Source organism: Lolium rigidum, chromosome 2 (genome assembly GCF_022539505.1).
Source record: "Lolium rigidum isolate FL_2022 chromosome 2, APGP_CSIRO_Lrig_0.1, whole genome shotgun sequence".
Lineage (NCBI taxonomy): Eukaryota > Viridiplantae > Streptophyta > Magnoliopsida > Poales > Poaceae > Lolium > Lolium rigidum.
In genome coordinates, this window is record NC_061509.1 from 257,942,903 (window position 1) to 257,969,675 (window position 26,773).

The following is a 26,773-nucleotide window of genomic DNA, read 5'->3' on the forward strand; positions in this document are numbered from 1 at the left end:
ATGCACATCCCTTTCTAAAATCTACCCCTCGATCGTCTCTAAACCTGGGACATTACAACTTATCTCTTCCTTGTATTTAACAAATAAATATTCTTACCATGAACCTCATGGTATTTCTTGAACTAAACTCTTGAACTTAACACCAACAAAAGCTTATCATTAAACCCTAGAGATGGTAGAAGCCTATAACCATCAAATAGATAATAATCAAACTCTAAGTTATTAACACTTAAAAGTTAAGAAACTACAATTGGGGTATAATTGAATTCACTTTAAAACTAATTACCAAATATGGTAAAACACAAGGACCTAAGTGCATAAAAGTCACCCATTCTTATTTTAATCATAACTTATTAAATATGTGGAATATTACAAAACTAAATTCGTTTACATTACGAATTATAGTTCAAACTATTTGAATAAAATAAACTATGAGTACTTTGAAACTCATATGATCATGCCTTGGTGAAATCAAACAACATCATTCAAAATTGGGGTATAATCCTTATCTTTGACATTTTGATCCCAATAATGATATAAATACCATCACATATGATATAGTGACTCAACCACAAGCATAAATCATTCACAAGATATTTAGTAACAAAAGCCACTTGGCTATCCAAAAATAAATCACATGAGAGGATAATCTCAATGCCACATAGGATGAAAATATCTACATAGCTTGAATCCTAAGCTATGCCACCTCATGCTTAAAGGATTGCTATGGATGAGAGCATGACAACCAAGCACCTTACTCATCAAATTAAAGCAAGAATCATCCACCCATGTGTCATGTTACTAGAGCATGCTCAAGACTAAAAAAAAGAGAGTCTCACACTCCATTCATTCCATCATCTTGCACCATGATGCAAGAAGACCAACACATTGAGCCACTCCATAAAATGGTTAGGATCAAGATGAAGCAGCCTAGGAGGTGGAGGCATGCCACAAGATGTAGGTTTATCAGATTTCCTGAAGAACAAGCTACAGAAGCTAGCAAGGTAGAATTCATAGGCAAACCACATATTTAGTTAATCACATCATCATTCCTTGAGTAGAACCATAGATTATAATCCAAGACCTTGTGAAGTGAGAGGGGTAATGGGAATAACCATATCTAAATACTTTTAGTGATACTTAAGGAAGCCCATACCATGCATGATCATCACCATTGGGTAATGATCATATACTCTAAGAATTGGGAGTACAAGCCATTGAGAACAAATTACTCATGATAGTGCCATGACCATACTTTGGAGAAATAGAAGAATAAGCCATAAGTTAAATTCTATATGATAAGTAAATATCATTCACCACTTGAAATGATAGAAAAATCATGAGTAAGCAAACCTAGGTTATATCTCAACCCTAACTTGTGAATCACTTGGTGATCATAAGTAGAATCCTATCTACATTTCATTTATTCCTCAATCAAAGAAAACAAGAAAACCTTTAGAGTTAAACTCTATACCTTATATGGTGAGAAATCATCCATTCATATGACCAAAGTTAACTATAAAAAGAACTATAATCAATATAATTACATCAATGATAAATTGAGGTTAATAATAGAAGTTAATTGGTGGAAGATAACACCAATTCTAAAATCCTTAGTAATTAGAGAAGCATATGAAATATTAAGCAAGTAACCATCTTATCATGGTTAGGGGAGATTAACCCTAACACATGCAATATAATGTCATCCCAATTCTATAAACTAGAATTGTACCTCAACCCCTAGTTTATGTATCACTATAGTGATCATAATATGAACCTAGGCCATAATTGAAATTCAAACCAATTGACATTAGGTGAATACTATTAGAACCCTAGTATGGCATAGTAATAAAATCTTATACTTCATTTATTAAACCTAAGGAAACCTTGTGATACATCTTATAATTAAATCCATAATGTGATTACCAACCACTCATTTCCATATATCAACACTAAACCATGATAAGAGTATTATTAACTCTAAGTATTTCAAGGTGACATTAAAATACCATGTAGTAAACAATCTGAATATTTTCAAAGGCTATTATTCAAATACATGTTCATATGGAGACTTAAACCTTATACCAATACTATTAACAAACAAATGTTGAAGTATCATTTTAAATTTGCAAATACACCACTCAAGAATTTGTAGTACCCTGAACTAATTCTTGTATGAATGAAATGAGCAAGACCTGCAAAATAGAAAATAATTCAAGTATGAATTCAAAACAGAATTCAAAACAAGAAATAAAAACAGAAAATTGAAAACAGAAAAGAAAAATAGGGAAAAACTTACCTGGACCCTGCCAGCCGAAGGAGCCCAGCAAGGCAGCCCAGCAGCAGCCCAGAACCGACCCACCTAGCAGCCCAAGTACCCTTTCGTTAAAAATAACGAGGAGAAGGTCGTCCTCATCCCTTCCTGGCGCATGGAGGCCACCGCGACGCCGTGGTGAGCTTCTCCTCGTCGCTGGCAGCTCCCCCTCGACCAACGTCGTGACGAGGCACAATTTGGCGCGGTATAAAGACCCCACGACGAACAGCAGCTGCAGATTTTTCCCCTCTGCTCCAACTCCGCCCCAAACCGAAACCCTGGCCGCCCACTCTCCATTGCCGCCGGTGAACGAGGCCTTCCCGAGCCAAGTAAAGCTTACCATCGTGACCGCCGTTGTCGACAAGCCCAGGCCACGGGAGGAATTGAGCTGGGGCACCTGAAATCGGCGCCGGCGAGATCATCTTCTCCGGCACCGGCGACACCAAATTCCGGTGAACTAGACCTTCCTTTACCTCGCCATCAAGCCCTGCCTGCTCAGGGTGAGTCCCTCTTCCTCCTCGTGTGCTCGGCATCCTCGATAATAGCTTGGAACGCCGCCGCGTTTGATCGCCTGTGAGCGCCGCCGTCGGACATGAACGCCGCCGCCGCTCCGGCGACCATTAGGAGGTGGCGCCGCCACCTTTAGGCCCCTCGCGGTGCGCCGGTTCGAATGGAACCGCCGCCCAGCCGAGCTTGGCCGGAATCGGCGACGCCGGCGACGTCTCGCCCGCCGGTCACCATGCTCCTGGCCACGTCGCCGATTTTGACTCTGGTCAAAAGACGCGTGGCAGGTGACGTGGCCTTGGCCCACCGGCCGCTGATCGCGTGGGTAACCGGCCGGGTAGGTTTAGTCATTTCGTTTTAATTTTTCAATTCAATAATTATCGCAACTTCAAATAATTATAGAAAAATCATATTAACTCAGAAAAATAAAAATAAGACATCAAAATTCTTATAAAAGTAAATTCTATTTAATAAAAATATAATATGAAATTTTTATTTTTAATAAAAAATTAATTGTTTAATACCTGTTAATTAAGCCTTTAATTTTAATTCTAAATTGAATTAAAATTCAATAATTAAGAAAACCTTCTAAAATAAATAAAAACCAGTAAGAAATTAAAGAAAACATTAAAGTTATTTTCTTTATTGGTTTTTTAAATAAATCTTTATTAGTGGAGATTTTAACCCTGATTAATAATTACCTTAATTATTAATTATTTTAAAATAATAAAATGCCAAGATTAGTATTATTTTTACTTCAAAGTTATTAATAACTTCAACTCCAACATGAAGTTATTAATCATAGAATTAAATTGTAAATAGCAAACCCTAAATCCCACTTGGAATGATATTAAAATCCTATCATTTCATGTGACTCCTAAAACCCTAAATTAATTAGGAACCCTAGTTCCATTATTACATGTGAACCCTAATTTGCTTCTAACCTAAACCCAAGGTTAGAACAGGTGATCAAGGTATTTTATTTCAAATCATAGAACCCTAGTAGCAACTAAATACCCGTCTTGACCACATAAAATATAGAAGACCTATCACTAATATATGGGTATCCCATGAGTCATCTTCATCAAACTTAGATAAATCAAAGTAGGGTCAACCAAGTGTAAACCCTAGATCCTATTACCAAAGCCATCATCCATATTCATTCCTACTTAGCATCACACCAATGTGATGAACCTCGAGAGCAACTATGCCAAAACCCGAGCATTACCTAACCATATTCCACTAAACCCTACTAGTATTGGATATTTATCAACCATCCTATTCAGGAACCAATCAATCCTTACTTAATAGAACCAACAAGTAAAACCTAGACCACTTCAACCCTAATTGATATACTTCTTATTATTTAAGAAGTATGTTCTTCAAAAGTTATTCTTTTGAAGAAAATAAGGAAATCATCACCAACCCTGCTTATATGGACCTATAAACCCTAGCCAGCTATCACTAGCAAGATAAACCAACCTTGACAACAACCATGTATAATGATTTGCTTAGGATATCTAGGCTTATCTTAACCTTACGAGCCTTAGGTGTTGATGAATCCAACTTTGTTGGGATCCACCTAATATTTACTCCAGCAACTCCCTAAAACCATAGTCAACCATAGAAACCCAACCTAATTACCATACTTGTTCTTTATCTAAGAACATGTTCTTCAAAAGTTATTCTTTTGAAGTATATGATAATTAATCATTAACCATGCCATATAGTACTAAAACTGACCACTCGTTCTTTACTTGTTAACATTATGCCAATTATCATTCTTTGTGTGTTCAATTGATTATTACGCTTTATTATCTACCTGTTTATAATACCAAGTTAATCACACCTGAGTAAGAACCTTGTATGTGAATCACTCTAAAAGTGCAACACACCCTAAAACCAATCATTACCACTCAATAATCCTAAACCATCGGGGTTAGGATACGCTTAGAGAGATTGCATCTTATTATTATGCATTATTGCATCCTTGCCAATCTTTTAAACATCGTCCTTACCGGACGATGATGCTATTTCAGAATTTGGAGTTATTGCGTATCGAAGACCTTGTCTGCATAATCTTGCGGCCAAGAAAGGCAAGTTCATCACTTGCTCATGTCATTTGAAGTATTTTTATCAAATTACTTGCAAAGTATTATGGTTATCACTATTGCACAAAAATCAAAACCACTACTTTCATAACTATGAATATGACTATGTGGTGGGCAATGGAACCATGGATTGTGTTGATATGGTGGAGGTTCCATTGCACGGGTTTATATCCATCTAGGATTAAACAACAAATGTCGCCATGATTCTTGTGCCGTAATACCCGTGTTAACCATAAGATCCGGAGTGGGACGGAGTAGTCAAAAGTGTTTCCACCTCTCGTTCATCAACGGATGCGCTTTACCGTAGACACTTGTATCTGTCAGGGCAAGCGGTTGGCTGGGGAAGCCTTAAGTCCCCACGGCATAGTCCGTAGACACTTGTCGCTTGAAGTGCAAGCGGTTGGCTGGGGAAGCCTTAAGTCCCCATGGTATTGCGGTCTATGAGGGATTGTAAGGTGTCCGGAACGGTCTATCCATGATGATAGGGGAAGGCATATGAATGCCCGGAACGGTCTCATCATGGATATAGGGGAGGACAATCTTACAAAAGTGTGGGTGTTCGAGGTAGCGGAGGAACATGATTGGCTAGACCTTATACCGGGCCTCACACCATAGGAAGTGTGGACGGGGAAATTGCCCGGTTGGCACCAAGGTTAAGATCTCTTATGGGTAAAGCAACACACCTCTCCAGAGTGTAAAGAACCGTGACCTGTCACTCCCTGTTCTGGGATATGGAATCGCGAACGCCGCCGGAAAGGAGCTCCATGAAGTTCTAGTAAACCGGTGAAGGCCGACGGACATAGCTCTTCCGAATAAAAGCAACCTCTTGAAGAAATGATTATGAAAACCTGCATTGGTATTAGACTTTCTGGTCTAATGCTGTAGCTAGTGCATTAAACACCTCTTTCCTATAATGAACTTGTTGAGTACGCTCGTACTCATCCCACTCTTAAATCTCCTGCTTAGATATGGAGGCATCAAAAGAGGATCTACAGTGCAACTCGAAGACCGAGAAGTCAACGGCTACTTCAAGAGACAGGACCTGTCGGAGGAGTCAAATACCACATCCAGCAAGGAGAAACCTAGATTAGCAATAGAAAGGAACTAGCTTCCTAAACTTAGCTCCTATTTAGCTAGAATCTATTCATAGCCTCTGTAGTTAGTTAAATACTCTACAAGTAGAGTTCGTGTTAGGATTAGACTACGAGTCGTTCTCCTGGAGTTTATTTGCAGTTTTACCTCATTGTAAAGTAGGAGGCTGTGCTGATCTTCTGTAACAGAGTCTGTATGTAATTCTATAGACATGCCTTGGACCCGCATATGTTTCGTTGTACCACTCTGAGCGATATAATTCTAGTGGAACGGTGTTTCATTGGTGTTATATCAGACTTGCATACTACACCATGCAGTGGTATGCCGGGTCACCACAGTTGGTATCAGAGCAAATTCTTTGACCCTAGGATTAAAACCCTTTAAAGGAGACCTATAGGATTGGTAGTGTCTATAGGAAGTTGTCTTAGGTGAACCAAATCTTTTTATGATTTGAGATGGATATTCACTTGAGAATAATCCTGACACACTTGAGTCAACATTTCTTACCTATATTTCCTAAGTAATGTTAGCTAGCTAATCTCAAATTATGTAGGATACTCTTAAGACCCTAAAATGATTATGAGTAGACCACAGTTGGTATACAATACATGGTAGTCCAAAGAGAGGATACAACCATAAGGAAGATATCCTAGTGGAAGATGTGTACCAACATATGTTATGATTAAGTAAGAGTTATCCACACTGGTAATAGGAGTTATATCAATTGATGAAAATAATTAAGATATCCTAATAGAAGATGTAGACCAAGTTAAGTAATGAGTAAGTAAAACTATCTAGACATGTGAAACAATTGATAGTAAGTGATAACTATGAGTCATATGAGGTAGTATAGACCATGATGAGTCAATCATGGGAGACAAGGAAGAGAGATATGAATAAAATATGATTACTTACATGGTAGACTTGCTAATCATATATGATTCACCTGAGAATCATTATGTGATAAACATCTAAAGTATTTAGGAAAAGAACAATAAGATGCCAGACAATAGTGCAAGAACTGTGTTCCAAAAATATGGGAAGTGTGCCAAGCACATCATGACCATAGTTTTACAATAGAAACACTTGAAAGTATAGGAGCTATATTCAATAGCTAAGTGTTTAGCCAGGTTAGAACCAAAAGACATCATGTGAGGTAGTCCTCAACAAAATAGAAGATTAAGTTAGTACTTCCAAAGAAAATTAAGTTAACTTAACCATCCCAAACCACTTTGTTTCAAGTTTATCTCATTGCAATTGTGCAATCAAGGTAAAGGTTGAGACAAATAGTAGAATTCCCTATATTTGTGCTAAGTATCACGATATAAACCTATATTATGTGGTGTTCTATACTACACATCAGAGCCTGATGTTTAAAGATGTCTTACTCAACAATCATATTCAGGCTTATGATGATGTGTATTATAAACACAAAGCTGAATCTTCTTGGATTTTATTGAATTTTCATTGTTTGACTAGATCCATACATGAAGTTTGACTTTGGTATGCAAATGCATGTTGCAATATCAAGTTTCTACTTGATGTTAAAGATCTATAGGGTAATGGTATTCGTGTGAGGAAGTGACGAATTCGGATGATTCTGAAGACAAGATGAAGGTTCATCAAATAAAGGAAACAAAGTTGTGGGAAGTAACCACCATACTCTGATGGAAGTACCAATCAACATTCATGCTTTACCTCCACAGAGGAGTACTTTAGTACATAAGAAGCATGAAGGTGAAAAATCTGGTGATTATGGTGAAGCTCAAGCAGATCCATAGTCAATATAGAAGAGGGAATGCATGGGAGATCACTTCGGATACTATAATCATAGTATCAGCTAGTGGTTCTCTTGCAACAATAAACCCTCGAAGAAAGAAAGATGACCTATGAACCCATAGAAGATATAAGAAGACAATAGTTGGTATCAGAAGATCACAATTGGTATAGAATCAATACTGCGAGATAAAGTAGAAGATGTCTCGACCAGTTGATCAAAACCTATAATAGAAACCATTTGTTAGATAACAAATAGCCACAATTGGTATCAAGTAGTCCATAATTGGGTTATTCGTACCAAGAAATTGAGAACAAATAAAAGTTTTGTCAGCCAAATAAACAAGACCTATACCAATATTCTAATCATAAGTCCAATAGTTGGGAGAAAAGGAGTTAAAGACCATAAGAAAACTCTAAGGGGTAGAGTAAAGATTGAGTTGGATGTACAATAACTCAATACTTTAAGCAAGATAGAAGAAGAAGGTCTGAACTGAGAGGAAGTTCGATCTTATTTTCATAAGATTATCAAACACTACTGTCAGAAGGATGTCAGACCAGAAGCCGAGGTTTATACCTCGAGGAAGTAAGAAGTGGACTATAACTTGAGAAAGTGAGTAATATCTACTCAAAAGTACGAAAGTTCAAATAAGTCAAGCATAAAGAAGTTGGACAAAGAAAATACCATAAACCAATATAGCTCAAGAAGGCCAAAGAATGAAGGAGATTGACCATACCAAAATTAAAGTCTATTTGAATGATTCCTTTCATGGAACCTAAATAAACCAAAAATAGTTACAGGTATCAACTATAAACCATGATTGGATGGACTAAATTAGTCTAATCCATTCTTAGAGGAATAAACCACCATGATCAATTCCCTAGTAAGTACCTTACCAAGTACCATTATTGTAGTTTTGGTAGTAAGGGAAAAACAAAGACCTATTCTAACAAATAGGAGAATGTTATCCAATTAGTCCTCAATAAAGACTACCAGGACAAGAAGAAGTCCCAATCATTGAATCTTCAATGAGACAGGAAACAAGATTATAAAAGTTGGAAGAAATCCATGAATCAAAGAAAGAGCCATGGTTCAGAGAAAGGTATTATTAGATTCCAGAGAAAAATCATAGAACTGGAATAAGGAACTGATGTTCAGAGACAAATTAAACCCTAATGGATTCCAGGAAGAATCTGGACAAGGGATATATTCAATTATATCCAATGAGATCACCAAGGAGTTTGAGAAAAGATGTAGTCTGCACAAGACAGATCCACACTCCGAAACGTGAGAGATATCAAACTTCGAGGACGAAGTTTAGTTTAAGGGGTAGAGACTGTAATATCCCAGGTAATGGGGTTACAAAAATAGAGGAAACAGATGTGTGCATTGCATTCATGCATAGAAAATCTGGGGAATTTTCGCGCTTTAAAGTAAAACAATCACAGTAACTGAAGTTTCACTTGACCTTGGTGGAATTGAAGTAGCTCATCAAGTCAAGCGCTATAAACCTCAATGTGACTTTGATAAAACCTTGTTTTGGGTAGAGATGATTAGATGTAAGGGGTTAGCAAATGGAATTAAAACCAACACCAGAACATATGAATCAAGGAACAATTACTGGATCTTATTAAAGATCATATTATGGTATTCCTTGCCATAACATATGAACATCTATTCAATTGGAAATCAAGTAACAAAAAAATGGAGAAAACATTCTTGACTTATCTCTTCCTTGTATTTAACAAATAAATATTCTTACCATGAACCTCATGGTATTTCTTGAACTAAACTCTTGAACTTAACACCAACAAAAGCTTATCATTAAACCCTAGAGATGGGAGAAGCCTATAACCATCAAATAGATAATAATCAAACTCTAAGTTATTAACACTTAAAAGTTAAGAAACTACAATTGGGGTATAATTGAATTCACTTTAAAACTAATTACCAAATATGGTAAAACACAAGGACCTAAGTGCATAAAAGTCACCCATTCTTATTTTAATCATAACTTATTAAATATGTGGAATATTACAAAACTAAATTCGTTTACATTACGAATTATAGTTCAAACTATTTGAATAAAATAAACTATGAGTACTTTGAAACTCATATGATCATGCCTTGGTGAAATCAAACAACATCATTCAAAATTGGGGTATAATCCTTATCTTTGACATTTTGATCCCAATAATGATATAAATACCATCACATATGATATAGTGACTCAACCACAAGCATAAAATCATTCACAAGATATTTAGTAACAAAAGCCACTTGGCTATCCAAAAATAAATCACATGAGAGGATAATCTCAATGCCACATAGGATGAAAATATCTACATAGCTTGAATCCTAAGCTATGCCACCTCATGCTTAAAGGATTGCTATGGATGAGAGCATGACAACCAAGCACCTTACTCATCAAATTAAAGCAAGAGTCATCCACCCATGTGTCATGTTACTAGAGCATGCTCAAGACTAAAAAAAAGAGAGTCTCACACTCCATTCATTCCATCATCTTGCACCATGATGCAAGAAGACCAACACATTGAGCCACTCCATAAAATGGTTAGGATCAAGATGAAGCAGCTAGGAGGTGGAGGCATGCCACAAGATGTAGGTTTATCAGATTTCCTGAAGAACAAGCTACAGAAGCTAGCAAGGTAGAATTCATAGGCAAACCACATATTTAGTTAATCACATCATCATTCCTTGAGTAGAACCATAGATTATAATCCAAGACCTTGTGAAGTGAGAGGGGTAATGGGAATAACCATATCTAAATACTTTTAGTGATACTTAAGGAAGCCCATACCATGCATGATCATCACCATTGGGTAATGATCATATACTCTAAGAATTGGGAGTACAAGCCATTGAGAACAAATTACTCATGATAGTGCCATGACCATACTTTGGAGAAATAGAAGAATAAGCCATAAGTTAAATTCTATATGATAAGTAAATATCATTCACCACTTGAAATGATAGAAAAATCATGAGTAAGCAAACCTAGGTTATATCTCAACCCTAACTTGTGAATCACTTGGTGATCATAAGTAGAATCCTATCTACATTTCATTTATTCCTCAATCAAAGAAAACAAGAAAACCTTTAGAGTTAAACTCTATACCTTATATGGTGAGAAATCATCCATTCATATGACCAAAGTTAACTATAAAAAGAACTATAATCAATATAATTACATCAATGATAAATTGAGGTTAATAATAGAAGTTAATTGGTGGAAGATAACACCAATTCTAAAATCCTTAGTAATTAGAGAAGCATATGAAATATTAAGCAAGTAACCATCTTATCATGGTTAGGGGAGATTAACCCTAACACATGCAATATAATGTCATCCCAATTCTATAAACTAGAATTGTACCTCAACCCCTAGTTTATGTATCACTATAGTGATCATAATATGAACCTAGGCCATAATTGAAATTCAAACCAATTGACATTAGGTGAATACTATTAGAACCCTAGTATGGCATAGTAATAAAATCTTATACTTCATTTATTAAACCTAAGGAAACCTTGTGATACATCTTATAATTAAATCCATAATGTGATTACCAACCACTCATTTCCATATATCAACACTAAACCATGATAAGAGTATTATTAACTCTAAGTATTTCAAGGTGACATTAAAATACCATGTAGTAAACAATCTGAATATTTTCAAAGGCTATTATTCAAATACATGTTCATATGGAGACTTAAACCTTATACCAATACTATTAACAAACAAATGTTGAAGTATCATTTTAAATTTGCAAATACACCACTCAAGAATTTGTAGTACCTTGAACTAATTCTTGTATGAATGAAATGAGCAAGACCTGCAAAATAGAAAATAATTCAAGTATGAATTCAAAACAGAATTCAAAACAAGAAATAAAAACAGAAAATTGAAAACAGAAAAGAAAAATAGGGAAAAACTTACCTGGACCCTGCCGTACCGAAGGAGCCCAGCAAGGCAGCCCAAGAAGAGCCCGTAACCGACCCACCTAGCAGCCCAAGTACCCTTTCGTTAAAAATAACGAGGAGAAGGTCGTCCTCATCCCTTCCTGGCGCATGGAGGCCACCGCGACGCCGTGGTGAGCTTCTCCTCGTCGCTGGCAGCTCCCCCTCGACCAACGTCGTGACGAGGCACAATTTGGCGCGGTATAAAGACCCCACGACGAACAGCAGCTGCAGATTTTTCCCCTCTGCTCCAACTCCGCCCCAAACCGAAACCCTGGCCGCCCACTCTCCATTGCCGCCGGTGAACGAGGCCTTCCCGAGCCAAGTAAACCTTACCATCGTGACCGCCGTTGTCGACAAGCCCAGGCCACGGGAGGAATTGAGCCGGGGCACTCGAAATCGGCGCCGGCGAGATCATCTTCTCCGGCACCGGCGACACCAAATTCCGGTGAACTAGACCTTCCTTTACCTCGCCATCAAGCCCTGCCTGCTCAGGGTGAGTCCCTCTTCCTCCTCGTGTGCTTGGCATCCTCGATAATAGCTTGGAACGCCGCCGCGTTTGATCGCCTGTGAGCGCCGCCGTCGGACATGAACGCCGCCGCCGCTCCGGCGACCATTAGGAGGTGGCGCCGCCACCTTTAGGCCCCTCGCGGTGCGCTGGTTCGAATGGAACCGGCCGCCCGCCCGAGCTTGGCCGAATCGGCGACGCCGGCGACGTCCGCCCGCCGGTCACCATGCTCCCGGCCACGTCGTCGATTTTGACTCCGGTCAAAAGACGCGTGGCAGGTGACGTGGCCTTGGCCCACCGGCCGATGACTACGTGGGTAACCGGCCGGGTAGGTTTAGTCATTTCGTTTTAATTTTTCAATTCAATAATTACCGCAACTTCAAATAATTATAGAAAAATCATATTAACTCAGAAAAATAAAAATAAGACATCAAAATTCTTATAAAAGTAAATTCTATTTAATAAAAATATAATATGAAATTTTTATTTTTAATAAAAATTTAATTGTTTAATACCTGTTAATTAAGCCTTTAATTTTAATTCTAAATTGAATTAAAATTCAATAATTAAGAAAACCTTCTAAAATAAATAAAAACCAGTAAGAAATTAAAGAAAACATTAAAGTTATTTTCTTTATTGGTTTTTTTAATAAATCTTTATTAGTGGAGATTTTAATCCTGATTAATAATTACCTTAATTATTAATTATTTTAAAATAATAAAATGCCAAGATTAGTATTATTTTTACTTCAAAGTTATTAATAACTTCAACTCCAACATGAAGTTATTAATCATAGAATTAAATTGTAAATAGCAAACCCTAAATCCCACTTGGAATGATATTAAAATCCTATCATTTCATGTGACTCCTAAAACCCTAAATTAATTAGGAACCCTAGTTCCATTATTACATGTGAACCCTAATTTGCTTCTAACCTAAACCCAAGGTTAGAACAGGTGATCAAGGTATTTTATTTCAAATCATAGAACCCTAGTAGCAACTAAATACCTGTCTTGACCACATAAAATATAGAAGACCTATCACTAATATATGGGTATCCCATGAGTCATCTTCATCAAACTTAGATAAATCAAAGTAGGGTCAACCAAGTGTAAACCCTAGATCCTATTACCAAAGCCATCATCCATATTCATTCCTACTTAGCATCACACCAATGTGATGAACCTCAGGAGCAACTATGCCAAAACCTGAGCATTACCTAACCATATTCCACTAAACCCTACTAGTATTGGATATTTATCAACCATCCTATTCAGGAACCAATCAATCCTTACTTAATAGAACCAACAGTAAAACCTAGACCACTTCAACCCTAATTGATATACTTCTTATTATTTAAGAAGTATGTTCTTCAAAAGTTATTCTTTTGAAGAAAATAAGGAAATCATCACCAACCCTGCTTATATGGACCTATAAACCCTAGCCGACTATCACTAGCAAGATAAACCAACCTTGACAACAACCATGTATAATGATTTGCTTAGGATATCTAGGCTTATCTTAACCTTACGAGCCTTAGGTGTTGATGAATCCAACTTTGTTGGGATCCACCTAATATTTACTCCAGCAACTCCCTAAAACCATAGTCAACCATAGAAACCCAACCTAATTACCATACTTGTTCTTTATCTAAGAACATGTTCTTCAAAAGTTATTCTTTTGAAGTATATGATAATTAATCATTAACCATGCCATATAGTACTAAAACTCGACCACTGTTCTTTACTTGTTAACATTATGCCAATTATCATTCTTTGTGTGTTCAATTGATTATTACGCTTTATTATCTACCTGTTTATAATACCAAGTTAATCACACCTGAGTAAGAACCTTGTATGTGAATCACTCTAAAAGTGCAACACACCCTAAAACCAATCATTACCACTCAATAATCCTAAACCATCGGGGTTAGGACACGCTTAGAGCGATTGCATCTTATTCTTATGCATTATTGCATCCTTGCCAATCTTTTAAACATCGTCCTTACCGGACGATGATGCTATTTCAGAATTTGGAGTTATTGCGTATCGAAGACCTTGTCTGCATAATCTTGCAGCCAAGAAAGGCAAGTTCATCACTTGCTCATGTCATTTGAAGTATTTTTATCAAATTACTTGCAAAGTATTATGGTTATCACTATTGCACAAAAATCAAAACCACTACTTTCATAACTATGAATATGACTATGTGGTGGGCAATGGAACCATGGATTGTGTTGATATGGTGGAGGTTCCATTGCACGGGTTTATATCCATCTAGGATTAAACAACAAATGTCGCCAGTGATTCTTGTGCCGTAATACCCGTGTTAACCATAAGATCCGGAGTGGGACGGAGTAGTCAAAAGTGTTTCCACCTCTCGTTCATCAACGGATGCGCTTTACCGTAGACACTTATATCTGTCAGGGCAAGCGGTTGGCTGGGGAAGCCTTAAGTCCCCACGGCATAGTCCGTAGACACTTGTCGCTTGAAGTGCAAGCGGTTGGTCGGGGAAGCCTTAAGTCCCCACGGTATTGCGGTCTATGAGGGATTGTAAGGTGTCCGGAACGGTCTATCCATGATGATAGGGGAAGGCATATGAATGCCCGGAACGGTCTCATCATGGATATAGGGGAGGACAATCTTACAAAAGGGTGGGTGTTCGAGGTAGCGGAGGAACATGATTGGCTAGACCTTATACCGGGCCTCACACCATAGGAAGTGTGGACGGGGAAATTGCCCGGTTGGCACCAAGGTTAAGATCTCTAATGGGTAAAGCAACACACCTCTGCAGAGTGTAAAGAACCGTGACCTGTCACTCCCTGTTCCGGGATATGGAACTGCGAACGCTGCCGGAAAGGAGCTCCATGAAGTTCTAGTAAACCGGTGAAGGCTGACGGACATAGCTCTTCCGAATAAAAGCAACCTCTTGAAGAAATGATTATGAAAACCTGCATTGGTATTAGACTTTCCGGTCTAATGCCGTAGCTAGTGCATTAAACACCTCTTTCCTATAATGAACTTGTTGAGTACGCTCGTACTCATCCCACTCTTAAATCTCCTGCTTAGATATGGAGGCATCAAAAGAGGATCTACAGTGCAACTCGAAGACCGAGAAGTCAACAGCTACTTCAAGAGACAGGACCCTGTCAGAGGAGTCAAATACCACATCCAGCAAGGAGAAACCTAGATTAGCAATAGAAAGGAACTAGCTTCCTAAACTTAGCTCCTATTTAGCTAGAATCTATTCATAGCCTCTGTAGTTAGTTAAATACTCTACAAGTAGAGTTCGTGTTAGGATTAGACTACGAGTCGTTCTCCTGGAGTTTATTTGCAGTTTTACCTCATTGTAAAGTAGGAGGCTGTGCTGATCTTCTGTAACAGAGTCTGTATGTAATTCTATAGACATGCCTTGGACCCGCATATGTTTCTGTTGTACCACTCTGAGCGATATAATTCTAGTGGAACGGTGTTTCATTGGTGTTATATCAGACTTGCATACTACACCATGCAGTGGTATGCCGGGTCACCACAGGTTTCTTCTGCACCATGTTGGCGCTAGACTGACCCTCTCCTTTCTCAGTATTATCCTTAGCCCGAGCTTTCTCCTCAACATCAAGAGATGCTATCAGATTTTCAACTGATATCTTCCTGTCTCTTGTGTTTGAGAGTTGTGGCAAAGTTCCTCCATGAAGGGGGCAACTTAGCGATGATGCATCCAGCCACAAACTTGTCAGGTAAGACACACTTAAGGAGTTCAAGCTCTTTCGCAATGCACTGTATCTCATGAGCTTGTTCGACTACAGAACGGTTGTTAACCATCATGATGTCATGGAAGCTCTCCATGATGTACAGTTCACTTCCTGCATCGGTTGCACCGAACTTAGCATTCAGTGCATCCCAGAGCTCTTTACCATCTGTTATGTGCATGTACACATCACACAGACGGTCAGCAAGAATACTTAGAACGCATCCGACGAAGAGAGTATTGTTTTCCTTGAACTTGTTCTGATCTTGGTCGGATATAGTTCCTTCGGGTAAACCATCAGTAACTTCGAACACTTTCAGATGAGTAAGCCAGAGCATGGCCTTAACCTGCCACCTCTTAAAGTGCACACCGGTAAACTTATCCGGCCTCAGTGCATCAGCAAAACCAGCCATTGTTAACTCAGGAAATTGCCTATAATTAGGTTTTTGGATTGTTGGATAATTAGGCACAATTTCCATGATTAATTCCAGAATATAAAACATGATGGCAGCAACTACTAACATGTTAAACTCAAACATACTAGATGCATTAATCAACATGAGTAGCAACAGTGCAAACAATAAAGCATCCATCGCTAAACAGATCGAGATATGTCACACGTACCGATCTGGTGGAGGTGGCGGTGGAGCTGTAGCAGATGATTTCGCAGCAGTAACGTTGTTGATGACAACGTTGTTGACGACGGGTCGAAGTAGACGGCGTTGAAGACGACGGTAGGCAGCACCGCCCGACTTGGACGGAAGGCGACCCGTGATGAAGAGCTTGAGCGATCGCGCGCAGCGCTTCCGAAAAACCTAATTCGCCCTCTCCCGTACAGGATCGCAAGGACGAGTGGTTCCGGAGACCTGCTCTCCCGTTTGCCGATGCACGTCGGCGCGCGGGATGGAGTAGGCTACGATGGCGGCGCAAGCAGAGAGAGGTGGAAACCCCAAAAAGTAAGGAAAGTCTTGGCTCGAGGCTCAATCCACTCACCACGAGCGCGGCGCGGCGCGCGCGTCGTGTCGAGACGAGCGAGGAGGAGGAGGAGCGCGCGCGTGTAGCACTCCTTTTCTCACTCACTTACTAGTGGTGGAACAACCCACCTTATAAGGTGGTCTAACTTCCTCCCAACTTTTCATGTGGGACTAAACTTCCCACCTCTTGCCACTCCCTAGTGAGCTGCCACCAACTTGGGCTCAAACTCAGAAGACTGCCACTATGTGGGCTTTGAGATTTATAGGAAAAACTGAAATCTAATTTGTGCCACTAAAAGTGGGCCCAATATTTCAACAATCATCAGCCGCCTTCAGAGCTGTCCCATCAGGTTAAGTGAGTAATTTCCACGCGTTCGATTATGGTAAAAAATGGTTCGCGTCTATCAATTTTTTGTGTGTATGTAACATTTGTCTCCAACATTTTTTCCTATTCCCACGCGTCCAATTATGATACAAAAAACGCCCCGTATGTAACAATTTTTTTTTTAGAGTATGTAACATTTGCCCCCAACATTTTTTCTGTCAGTGGTACAAAAATTCCCGCCAATGGTACATTTTTTCATCGTATGTAACATCGGTCTCCAACATTTTTCATTTAGTCACGAAATAATGGTACGATTTTATTTGCTAATGGTATAAAAAAAATGTGAATGTATCATTTTTCTCTGGGTATGTAACATTTTCAAAAATGCGACATTAGTAAACAACATTTTTTTTGCAGTGCATCGAACATTTTGGTGTAATGTATCTAACATTACACGATAACATATGTAACATCGGTGCAAATAAGTTTGCCACAGCGGCCAGAGAGAGGAGCAGCGGCGGGAGCTCGCGGCGGTGGACATATGGACTCGGCGGCGGCCAGCCAGAGGAGCGACGCATGGCCGCATGGGGAAGCAACTGCGGTAGGAGGCTGATGCGCGGGGCGGTGGGGACACGTCGGCCGGCGCACGAACTTGCGGCAGGAGCGTGTGGCGGCGGCAGAACGTGTAGGCTGACGGGGATACGGCGGCATGGACGCCGGCGGGAGCTCACGACAGCCGAAGCGTGTAGCAGCGGCGGGGACGCGGCAAACGGCTGGGCACGACGGCGGGCACGCATAGCTGCCTAGGTGGGAGTGCACGGTGGCGGCGAACAACGAGTAGCAAGAGGGTGTTCCGGTGGCTGAAGGCAAGCAGTGGGGCGGCGCCCGCCGGCAACCAACCAAAGGCATGCACGCGGGACAAGCAGAGGCATGTGCGCGCGGAGAAACGAGCCGGCTGTAGCTACAGCCGGCGGATTAACAGAGTTTTCCTTTTTACATAGGCACCTGACCTCGAGTTTAGGATCGGCCTGCAGGCAGTGGCGGATGCAGGAAAAAAATTTGAGAGTTAGCACACTCAATTCATAAAAATTAGCTAAATAAATAATATAAATTGCCAGTTGATTCACATTATTATAGTTTACTTCATACGTTTCAAACTAGAAAGGGGCACACGGCGGCATGCCGCACTCAGATGCGGTGGTTGGGGCGTTTATTTGAAATCTGGTGTTGTTGTTTTACTGGTAACTATGTCGGGCACGGAAGAGAGATTTTGGTTTGTGAATGCAAATTATTCTTTATTTTAAGAACATATAGAACAACTAGCTGCTTGCAACGGGTGTGTTTATCGACTCAGATTATACTTAACTGGATTTGGCAATGGTGGAGGCTTGGCGTCTCTTCTAACGTGCATCTAAGTGGTATTTGAGTTTGACAATGGTTGGGGCAAAAATCCAAAAAATGAATCTGTATTTTTCTATTTGTTTGCTATCTATCTACAAAGTTTTGAGGACAACTCTTTTTCCGTCCAAGCTTAATGTTTTTTTTTTGCACACAAAGCGGGTCTACGACCCCAGAGGAGCTATATTTCATTGATCCACACGTGGCAGGTACAATTTGCAGTGAGGCCCTATATCATCTCTTGCACTAAAAAACCTAATATTTGAAGTAAGGACCTCACACTTTACAGAAAGCACCCAAAGAATACAGCAGAAAACGCGATGAAGTCTTGTGCCTCTGCCACACGCCGTCGGCGAGCTCCAGGCGTCTCCGCCGAGCTCCAAGAGCAGAAATCTCGAAAGCTCTTCTCCGGCGAATAGATCCAACTGCTGGCAACCAGAAGAGGGCTGGGGACGAACCACTTGGCCATCTAATGGCGTCGAGCTCCAGCAGATGACGTCGAGGGCCTCCGAACTGGAGGTTGAAGAAGGGTCTCCCATTAGACCAAAGATCACGACGACGAACCTGTTCGCCATGTAATGCGCGCAGAGAAGATCAGCAGCTCCAGATAGTCCCTCCATGGAATCCCCAACGACCGCACCATCCAACCTTCCCTCATCTTGCCCACCACCGTGGTGGCTTGGAAGAGGAAGAGGCAGGGCAGCGCCGCCCAGATCCAGGGAGAGGATGGGATTTATTGATGGGGGCGGTGAAGAGCTTCCGCCGTCCGCCTGCGGCTCCATCCCTTGGAGCACCACGGCCAGCATCAACGCCACCACCGGCCACCGGGAGCCGCTCGAGCTCCGCCGTGACCAGACCCCCGATGGCATGGCGCCAGACTCCACAAGGGTAAGATCTACAAGAGTAAACCTAGACCTAGACCTAAACCTAACTACTCCGGCACCTCTCCGAGTCCTACTCCGGTCGGCTACTCCGGCAGAGAAGCCCTGGATCGGCCCGGCCGATCACGGGAGACTCTCAAAGATACTGTAGCTAACCGAGAGAGGAGGAGGGGGGAAATGAGAGAGCTATACCACGAAGATATCTATCTACAAAGTTTTGAGGACAACTCTTTTTCCGTCCGCTTTTTAGCTTTCACGTTTGTTTGGTGATGTAATTTGGTTTTCTATTAATAAAATATTTGGTTGCTCTAAAAAAAACTTAATTTTACATGCAATAAATATAACATGCACATATCCTGTAGCGTTTTGATTTTTGATTTTTATGGACGTACATACGGAAGTGAGCTGGCTCACATGTATTCCAGCTGAGAGGAGAAAAACGAGAGGAAACGATGGCTCGATCTGACATCCCATCCAATGAAATGTTCCCTGGAAGCAATACATAGTTACTACATACGAATACGATAGGCTTGACCAGCCGAGGCGCGGAGCGGCTGGCGAATGCGGGTCGGAATGGTTGGCCTCGTTGGTTCTCGTCGTTCTTCTAGCGTGCATGGGGCATGTGAACTCACTTTTTGAAAAGTTCCATTTATGATGTCAAAACATGTTTTAAAAATCAAAACACAAAATGATTTTCCAGATGATCTCAAATATGTGCCCTGGACATGAGTTTCATGATGAAAAAATCTTTTATTTTATCTCGGCAAAAAAATGAAATTTTGCAGGGCTATATAGCAGTATATATGTGACGTATTTTGTCTTTTTTAGATTCTGAAATAAAAAAGTGGTTTCTCCGCGAAAACTGTCTACGCACACATGAAACATGCGTACGTACCCGGATATTTTTATTTCAAATTTTTTTAACATTTGGAAAATGCATTTTCAACTAGGGTTCACATGCACACAGGTTCAAACCGGACTTTTCCGCAGTATTAGCCATATTTATTTATACAGTTTGAGTAGTAGCATACTAGCAGGTAAAAGTGAAACTTTAAAATTTTAGGGTGGGCCACGGCCTACCCGACCCACCCTGTGGGTACGTCAATGCTGTAGGGTCGGGCAGAGGGACGCTCGCATCGGGCCATTTGAAGTTGTACAACCGCTGCCTAAGATTTGTTTGTAAACTTAGAGCATCTCCAGTCGTCCAGGCATCTCCTACCCCATCTCCCTAAACTAATCCATAAAGTGATTTAGGGTAGATCGTACGTTTGATCAGCGCGCCTTAAATCTCTTTTCTATCAGACGCGGTCTAATATGGTGTCCGACGTCCCGAGCCTATCCCCGCCACACAGGGGACGTTACGGGGCGCTGAACGCAACGGAAACGCGCCGCGAGTAGCGGGCCCGACTCGTCAGTGACACAGAGGTTTGGACGCGGGGTTTAAACACGTCGCCTACCTCTGGTCAAGGAAGCGATGGCAAAAACCCAGTTTTGAGGTGTTTCTTCACTATTTCGGCCCCCGTTGGATCCTAGGTTTCCCCAAGCCACATGGACACTATTGGGAGGTGGAAAGGCCCCTCTTAGGCCTATATAAAGGAGTGAGAGCCAAGGGAGAAGGATATAATCATCCGGGTCGCCACTGCGGAGCCCTGCCACTCCACCGCTACATAGCCGCCGTGAAAATCTCCACCATCCCCACCACACAAGAGAAGAAGTGACTCAGATCCTTGGAAGATTGGGCATCATCTTCATCACCATCAGCTACACCAACACCATCATAACCATCATCATCCCCATTTAGTTGTATTACTTATATTTTGGTGTAGATTTGAACAAGTATCCATTCATCCCCATGTACTTGATCCATATTATTACTATGATGATGTTGCTGCCTCCATGTGTGAGTAGATTCCTTTGTTCTTGGGGAGTAATGGGGAAATACTAGCAATATTATGTCTTGAATAAATATAATTTATACTTTTCATTCATGATTTTGTCTATTAGTTAACTCTCTTGATGTTATGTGTTATGCACATGTAACATTTGCCTACATGATGGGAGAGAGAATTACTCTTGCTAGAGGGTGTTGTTGAAGGTGTTAAGTGACATGTCACATGCTCCCTAAGATCCTTTTATCATATTGCTTCACTCCATAACCAAACTCGCATGCTCTTGTTTACTTTTACTTTCGGTTTATTTACTCTTGTTTAATTATTTTACTTTTAGTCACCTTAAACTCTATCAAGTATTCTACCTCTAGCAATTTATAGAATAGGCTATTCCCAAACATCATGTTTGGTGCGAACGTGGACGCATTGACAACATGAATGCGGGGTAGAGTGGTTGTCATTTACAAAGCTTTCATGGGACAAACTTTAAATAAATATTTTCTGCTACAAGTACCGCAATAACCCTGGTTGATGCAGGAAATTGTCATCAAATACCCTAATATTACTCTTGGTGAATACTAATATTTTTTAGGTAATTTGTGTGTGACCATATGACGGAGCTTGATGGAGATTGTTAAGAGATCCATAACACAAATCATGCTCAAACTTTGAGTACCATTTAAAATTTAGTAAAAATATATATCCTTAAAACATTTCTAGTGTAGGGGGGCATGCCCCCCTAAAACTTGATTTATGAAAACTTATCGATCTTCGGTATCCAAACAACTAGCCGATGGTCATAAAAATGAAAGAAAAAAACTCAAAGTATGAGATTAATCTCCTGCATTATTTTCCACCCCCACCCCATATTCTTTCCAAAATGAAAGAAAAATCCATGAGATATGGGTACCGAGCTGGCGCCTCACTGCCGCTGTTAAGCCTGCATGTCATGGAGGTGAGTGGGTACGCAACAAACCATGGTGACACCTTTGACAAGAAGGGTCTAGTGACTGCCGGATACTTTGTGATAGGAGGAGCTCTACTGATTGCATCTAAGGTGTTTATGTACCGTGTTTATCGCTTCGTCATACTAGAGACCCAGCTTCAAAGATGAAATATTCCCTTCGCCATGTACCTGTCGTGGGGGATGGCACCTAGCTGAGATGTGCATACCGTTTATGCGGTACGCATATCTCGGTTTGGCTGGTGCGCCCATGTCCCTGTCCTCCCAGCGTGTGGACACGCGTTCCACTGCAGCTGCCTCTGGAGTCAGGAGGGAGGTGGCACGGGAGAGCCCGCGCTTCCCACTGTGCAGGGCAACACTGGCATGACGCTGGAGGTGAACTGAATATGGTAAGCCAGTCAGGGATTTCTATATATCTTATAGTAGCTCAATGCCCATGTGTTGCTACTGTTTGTTAAAAACTTTATGAGTGCACATATCCCACGTATAAACATAAAATGCCCAGAACACTAATCATGCTTAAACTTTGATTAATATTTAAAATTTATCATAAATAGATATCTTTAGAAATTTGTAGAGTAGGGGACCATGCCCCCCCTGCCCTAAGCTTTCGCCACTATAAACAAGGGGCCCTTGGTACCGTGTCGCCTTACTAGGCCAAGGTAGCCAAAGGCCAGCATAAGGTCGCTAGCATGACAGGGTAGTCCGACTCCTCAATCTGGTTCAACTGGGCCGACTCCTCAATTATTACCAAGACGACCGACTCATGAACCACACCAAGACCGGTGAGACCGATATAAAAGCCTGGTCGTGATTACTGTTGTTACCAAACACTCATGGCAGGAGTTCATAACAACGCCACTACGGCATCATTAAATTGTTACCATGTACTTGTGTGTACACTTGTAGGTTTCATTAGTCCCCTAATTAAATTGTTACCAAGACGATGGACTCATGAACCACACCAAGACCGGTGAGACCGATATAAAAGCTGGCCATGATTACTGTTGTTACCAAACAATCATGGCAGGAGTTCATAACAACGCCACTACGGCATCATTAAATTGTAACCATGTACTTGTGTGTACACTTAGGTTTCATTAGTCCCCTAATTTTAGCGCCATCTTCAGTAAAATCATTTAAGCACAAAAGATGTTCTTCCAGATGTGAGAAATCAATTTTTGGATGACAAGTGGTTGGATGATGAAAAACTTTGTATGTTTTACCGTGAAGTAGTTTTAAGTATTGTCCAAAATAAGCATGCTACATTTGCCTATGTTTTAGCAAGAGAAAAAAAAACGTGAGCTTCTCTTGTAGTCCACCATCTCTATAATTTCTTGGTTTATCTTTCGTATGGTGAATTCAATATAGTCGTCAAGTAAGAATTCCTCCAAAATTAATGAGATCGATATAGAAATATAGATACAAGTAGAATTGAAACATGTCTCTTTTATAAACTGTGAAAAATCCCCAAAATTAATGAGTCTAGCCATGTCAGCTAGGCGTCGAACTTGTAGAACTTGGATGACTTGAGCCCCGCGGTGAAGTTGAAGTAATCGAGCGCGTGCGCCCACCTGGGGTTATCCTTGAGACGGTGCACGGCGATGGTGTCCGGCACGAACGCGTGGGAGCAACTGTCTATGGGCACCGGCAGCGGGTAGTCGTACATTGCCGGCTTGGCGTTGAACCTGTTCTTGCCCTTGCCGCCGAGCCTCAGCCACTCGCCGGTCATCTTGTCCTCCGTCCCGACGATGCGGCCCTTGGTCACCTCCTCCGCCCCGGCGAGCCACTCCACCAGGTCCCACGACAGCGCGTACCCCATGCCGGACATGTACCCCTTGCTGGGGTCCATGCTGCCGCAGGGGATGGTGGCGCCGTAGTACATGTCCTGCCGCGGCATGGCCCCCAGCGACGCCACCAGCTCGGGCAGCCGGAACATGATGTCGTCGTCGGCCTTCATCACGTAGTCGTAGGGCGCGTCGGCGTAGAGGGAGGCCGCGGCGGTGAAGAAGGTGTGGGTCTTCCCGCCGTTGAGGTTCTCCTCGCAGGCGTCGAGCACGATGATGTCGCCGTGCGCGAGGATCTCGAGCGGGATGAGCACCCGCTGGTCGTCCTTGTAGAGGCGGCAGAAGACGAAGCGCACGTCGATGTGCGCGGCGAGGTCCGGGGAGGCGAGCTGCAGGCCGTAGACCATGCGGAGGAGGTGGCGGCGCTCGTAGAAGTCGGCGCGGGTGAGGATGCCGATGAGCAGCCGGAAGTCGGGCTCCCGGGCGTACGCCTGGACGGTCGTTGAGGAGCCGTTGGCGGCGGCGGTGTAGGCGTTTTGTGGTTGGCCGCAGGAGCTCATGAGCGCCTGCAGCTCGAACTCCTTGGGGTAGACGATGAGGTAGATGAAGGCGAGGAGGAGGACGGGGAGCAGGATGAGAGCCTTGCTGGTGCTCGACAGCCTCGGGAAGCCATGGACGGCCTGCTTCCTCATCGCGGCCTTCTGCTTCGCGTCGTTGGCAATGGACTTGAGGAGATTGCTCGGCGCCGGCATTGCGGTATCGATCGAATAAGCTAATGTATGTGGTTTGCTAGTGGCCGGCCGGGGCTAGCTTAGCTTGGTGTAATGAAGCTAGCTTCTCGTGTGATGCGTGGGGGAGCTGCTTCGTGTGCACGATAGGATCTCACGCTTTGCGTAAAGGTTGCGGGGCGCGCCGAGCGCGGCATGCGAGGGCGCCGGATCTTGGGGGGAACGTACGTGCGTAGCCTTGCGGAGAGTCAACGCGCACATCGATCAGCCCGTCTTGTTGCTACCGGCACCATTCAAACTGACAGATCGATGCAGCGAATGAACCAGTCACAACTTCTGGGCAAATTAACCAACGCGACTCCGGAGATCTGTGGAGTTTCTCCCTGCATATCACTAGTAGAAATGACGTTTAATTTTGACATATTGTAAGTTAACTTTCTATGCTTTGAGTATCATCAATATTATTTCGAAAATATTTGGATTGGGAACTTATAGATCGTATGATGAGACTTGTCTCAAAATGCACAACCATACAATATTTTCTTATGCTTTGAAAACCGTGTTCATGTTCAAAATAACAGATAGTATTTGTGGTTTCACGTGAGTATCTAGTAGTGAGTGTATGTACGTAATTGTGACCCTGTGTCTATACTCTGTTTTGCAAAAAAAAAATGTACGCATTTGCTAACTAATAATCTCTCAAATCGGGCCCTTGAAATGTGCACCCCGAATCGAGTGGGATTCGCAGAGAAGAGCTCTTCAGCTCTACGTTCTATCGAAAACGCCCGCTCCCCCGCTCCCCTAACCCTAACCCCTCCTCCCACCCCCCTCGCCCCGCCGCCGCCGACGGTCGCCGCCGGGCCTAGCCCGTGTGGTTGACGGCGGCGGCGAGGCTCCCCTCCTCGTGGTCGGCTGGCGGAGTGCTCAGCGCCCCGCGCGAGCAGGCTCTCCTCGCGAGCATGGCGATGGCGCCCGGGCGGCGCCGTCGGGTCTGCGGCTGCGGGCGGAGCACGCGGCGGTGGGCGCTCAGGGCGGCGGCGCGCCGGCCTTCTGCGCGGCCTGGGCGTTCTCCGGGAGGGCGCAGGTCGCAGGGCCTAGGGTGGATTCGGCCGGCCGGGCAGGGGTCCGGCCTCGTTTCGAGCCCCCTGCGTGTCCCCTTTGCCAGATCTTGCGATGCCGGCAGCCGGGGTGGTTGCTGGCCGCAGATCTCGCTGCGGCTGTCCTTCTCCGCCATTCTTCAGATCTGGTGTCGCCACGAGTCGTGGTGGCTGTGGGCAGCCCAGATCTGTGGAGGTGCTCACTCACCTGGTGATCTGCGTGGGGCGGATGCCAGTGAGGTCGGTTGTCGTCTGTTCGGGAGCGGATGTTCTGCGTAGGTGGTGGCTCTCGGTGCTCTGTTGCGGCCCGACGGCGCGAGGAGTTTGGTCTCAAGGCGGCGGCCTTGGTCGGTGGGAACCTTGCTGGTTGTCGGGGCGAGCCGGAGGTTACGGTGCTGGTCGTTGGCCATGGTCGTGCGGGCGACGTGGTCGCGGCGAGCAGCTTGTTGTGGCGGCGGTTCGGTTGACTTTCGACGGCCTAACCCTGTGTAGAAGAAGGAGAGGCCATGCCGAGGGGAAACCCTTGCCCTTTTGGGCCATGATGGCGACGTCTGTGGACGCCGTCCCCTTCCTGAAGGCGTCATGGGGCTTCTCTCCGTCTTTCTACAGTCTCCGGGGAAAACCCAAGATCCTCGGATCGGGCGGTGGCGGCACTCCGGTGTCGCGATCTTCTTGAAGACATCGTCTTGGAGT

General features: G+C 42.6%; 1 protein-coding gene across 1 annotated transcript; it reads right to left on the minus strand.

The window, feature by feature from the left end:
* Positions 1-23,966: 23,966 nt before the first annotated feature.
* On the minus strand, positions 23,967-25,007 carry LOC124690812 (beta-1,3-galactosyltransferase pvg3-like). The gene has a single exon (XM_047224143.1). It carries the CDS (start codon positions 25,005-25,007, stop codon positions 23,967-23,969), a length of 1,041 nt encoding a protein of 346 aa, XP_047080099.1.
* Between the last annotated feature and the right edge of the window lie 1,766 nt (positions 25,008-26,773).